Below are 2,593 nucleotides of genomic sequence, written 5' to 3'. Positions count from 1 at the left end.
TATGGATTTATGGATCGTACAACAAATACATAAAGACATTATTTTTTAATTATATCCTGGTATTCTGCACTATGACAGTCTTTCAAGGTGATTCTCAGGAGTGAGAACATCAGATAACTATGGTCTATGCTGTGTATGAGAAGCATGTTGCTATTTTGTATTTGAAGATTGAGTGTACAAGTCTGGTATAATGTACACATGAGGATAACCTACAAAGGAACCCATTCTAATGGTGTGGGGCAGTATAGGACCTTATAGTACCTAGGATTAGAATCTGGCTCTTAAAATAGAAGTGGCATCCTAGTTCTTAAAAAGGACATGCAAATTTTCCAAACATCTATTTTTATTTCCAAACCATGAAGAGAAGAATTCTCATTGTGAAAGAACTGTTCAGAGAAATGATAGAAAATGATTAATTGTAATTGCATAATATTATTAGGAACTATATGTCCAGTGACTGTTTCACATTGAGTGCAAGCAAGATACAATTAACAGACTAAGACTAGTGAGGACTTTGCTTTTCCAACAGCCTTCAAGAATGCACTGTTGACCTCTTTGTTCCTCAAGCTGTAGACCAGGGGGTTCAGCATAGGGATGATCATCCTGTAGAACACAGATGCCATTTTGTCTGTGTTCATAGAATGACTGGAATTTGGCTGTAAGTACATGAAGGTGATGGTCCCATAGAAGATGGAAATGGCTGTGAGGTGGGATGCACAGGTGGAGAAAGCCTTCTTCTGTCCCTCAGATGAATGCATTCTCAGGATTGTAACCAAAATGAATGAATAGGAGGTCAAGATAACCAAGAGGGTGAAAAAAGTATCAAATGCTGCCAATGTGAAAAGCACAATCTCATTTGTGTAGATATTGGAGCAAGAAAGAGCCAGCAGTGGGGGAATGTCACAGAAAAAGTGATTGATCACATTGGAACGACAGAAGGAGAGATGGAACGTGAAGGCAACATGGATAGAAGCCTGCAGGAGTCCACAGGTATAGGAGGCGGTGACCATTAAGACACACACAGTGCTTGTCATGGTGGTGGTGTAATGCAGGGGCTTACACACGGCTGCATGGCGATCCAGAGCCATGGAGGCCAGGAGGAAACTCTCAGCAACGGTAAAGCCTGCAAAGAAGAACATCTGGGCTGCACATGCATTGTAGGATATGGTCTTATCTCCTGTGAGCAACCCCTCCATTACCTTGGGAGTGACAGCTGAAGAATAAATGCAGTCCACCAGAGACAGGTTACTGAGGAAAAAGTACATAGGCGTGTGGAGACGGGAGTCCAGCAGGATCAACAGGATCATCCCCAGGTTCCTGACCAGAGTGAAGAGGTAGATGAGAGTGAAGACCATAAATAATGGAACCTGTAGCTCAAGGGCATCTGTTAACCCCAGCAGAATAAATTCAGTCACCTTGAGATGTTCTCCATCACAGTCAGTTGGGAATGATGGTTGAGGCAGGTCCTTCTTCTGGTCACAGAAAGTAATAGATGGGTTTGGAAGGTCTATATTGAGTGTGGCTTTCCCGGCGGTCCTTACTTTCCCAAAAGGGCTCAGTTCAGCTTTTCTGATGTCTGGCATTGCTTATTATAATAAAGCATGTAGCGGTCCATTTCACTATTTGAAATATGTTGCAATACTCTTTTCTAAAATATACATGCAAAACTTAATCAGCAAGAAGTACAATCTAGAAAATATTTGGTTACTCTTTGGTGTATGACACTAGCAAAAACTGTAAAATGCATGTCCAGTCTCTGATAGATTTTTTTCAAATTTGCTCATAATACCTGTGGATATACAATGTCTTGAGGCCCTACTCTAGGGATATACATGCTTTATCTCTAAGTCATGAGGGTCATAAATTGGAGGCTCCTTTTTAAACCTTGGTCCCTATAGCATTCATAAGGTATGGACACATATGTAGTGATGTCTCAGTGTCTTTTGGTGCCTCAATATGGGAGGAAAAGATTTTCCAAATGTAGATGCAAATATTAGCTCTCTTTTTTTAATGTCACAATCATTATTTTCACATACACTGAAGTTCTCCATCTCCTGCCATTGCCCCTATCTTTGCTTTAATTGTGGGGAGGGAGAAGAAAAAGAGAGTAGAGTTACATTTGTCCTGACCTAGAAACTCTGTGTCCTCTACCGAGCCACCATTCATGGTGTATCTGGCTGTCCTCACTTCGGGTGCTCAGGAGCCAGCTCACTGTGCTGCTGTGGTTATAGCATGAGAGGTCCTCTCAGCCCAGGAGACACTGCTGACTGAAAACCTGAGTGATCCTGGTCTCTCCCGGAAGACTGCCACTTCAAGGCAGGGATGATGCAGCCCCTGTTGCTAAGGATGAATAATGTGAACGTAGTGTTTCCCTCCCTCCTCGGCTCTTTGTGATAGTTAACATGAATGTTCTTTCAGAATCATGACACTAACATTTTCAAAAGAAAGCGTCGGAGTCATAATTTGGCTTCTCTCATCTTTTCTCAGCTTTGGCAGAATATTCAGCTAACCAAAATTAATGTCCAAACTTTGAGATTCCTAATGAAAGCAGGCTTGTTATCCAGATGGTCAAGGACATGTTACAAGAGCCACA

General features: G+C 41.8%; 1 protein-coding gene across 1 annotated transcript; it reads right to left on the bottom strand.

Moving 5' to 3' along the window:
* Positions 1-488: 488 nt before the first annotated feature.
* LOC306638415 (olfactory receptor 5B12-like) lies at positions 489-1,432 on the bottom strand (the record flags this gene model as incomplete). The annotated part of the gene is given in 2 exon segments (XM_079101707.1): positions 489-1,420; positions 1,423-1,432. Coding segments are annotated over 2 exon segments (942 nt in total).
* Positions 1,433-2,593: the final 1,161 nt, after the last annotated feature.

The sequence above is a fragment of the Sciurus vulgaris genome (assembly GCF_902686455.1).
Source record: "Sciurus vulgaris genome assembly, chromosome: 11".
Classification (NCBI taxonomy): Eukaryota; Metazoa; Chordata; class Mammalia; order Rodentia; family Sciuridae; genus Sciurus; species Sciurus vulgaris.
This window is presented reverse-complemented; position numbering and strand designations above follow the sequence as displayed.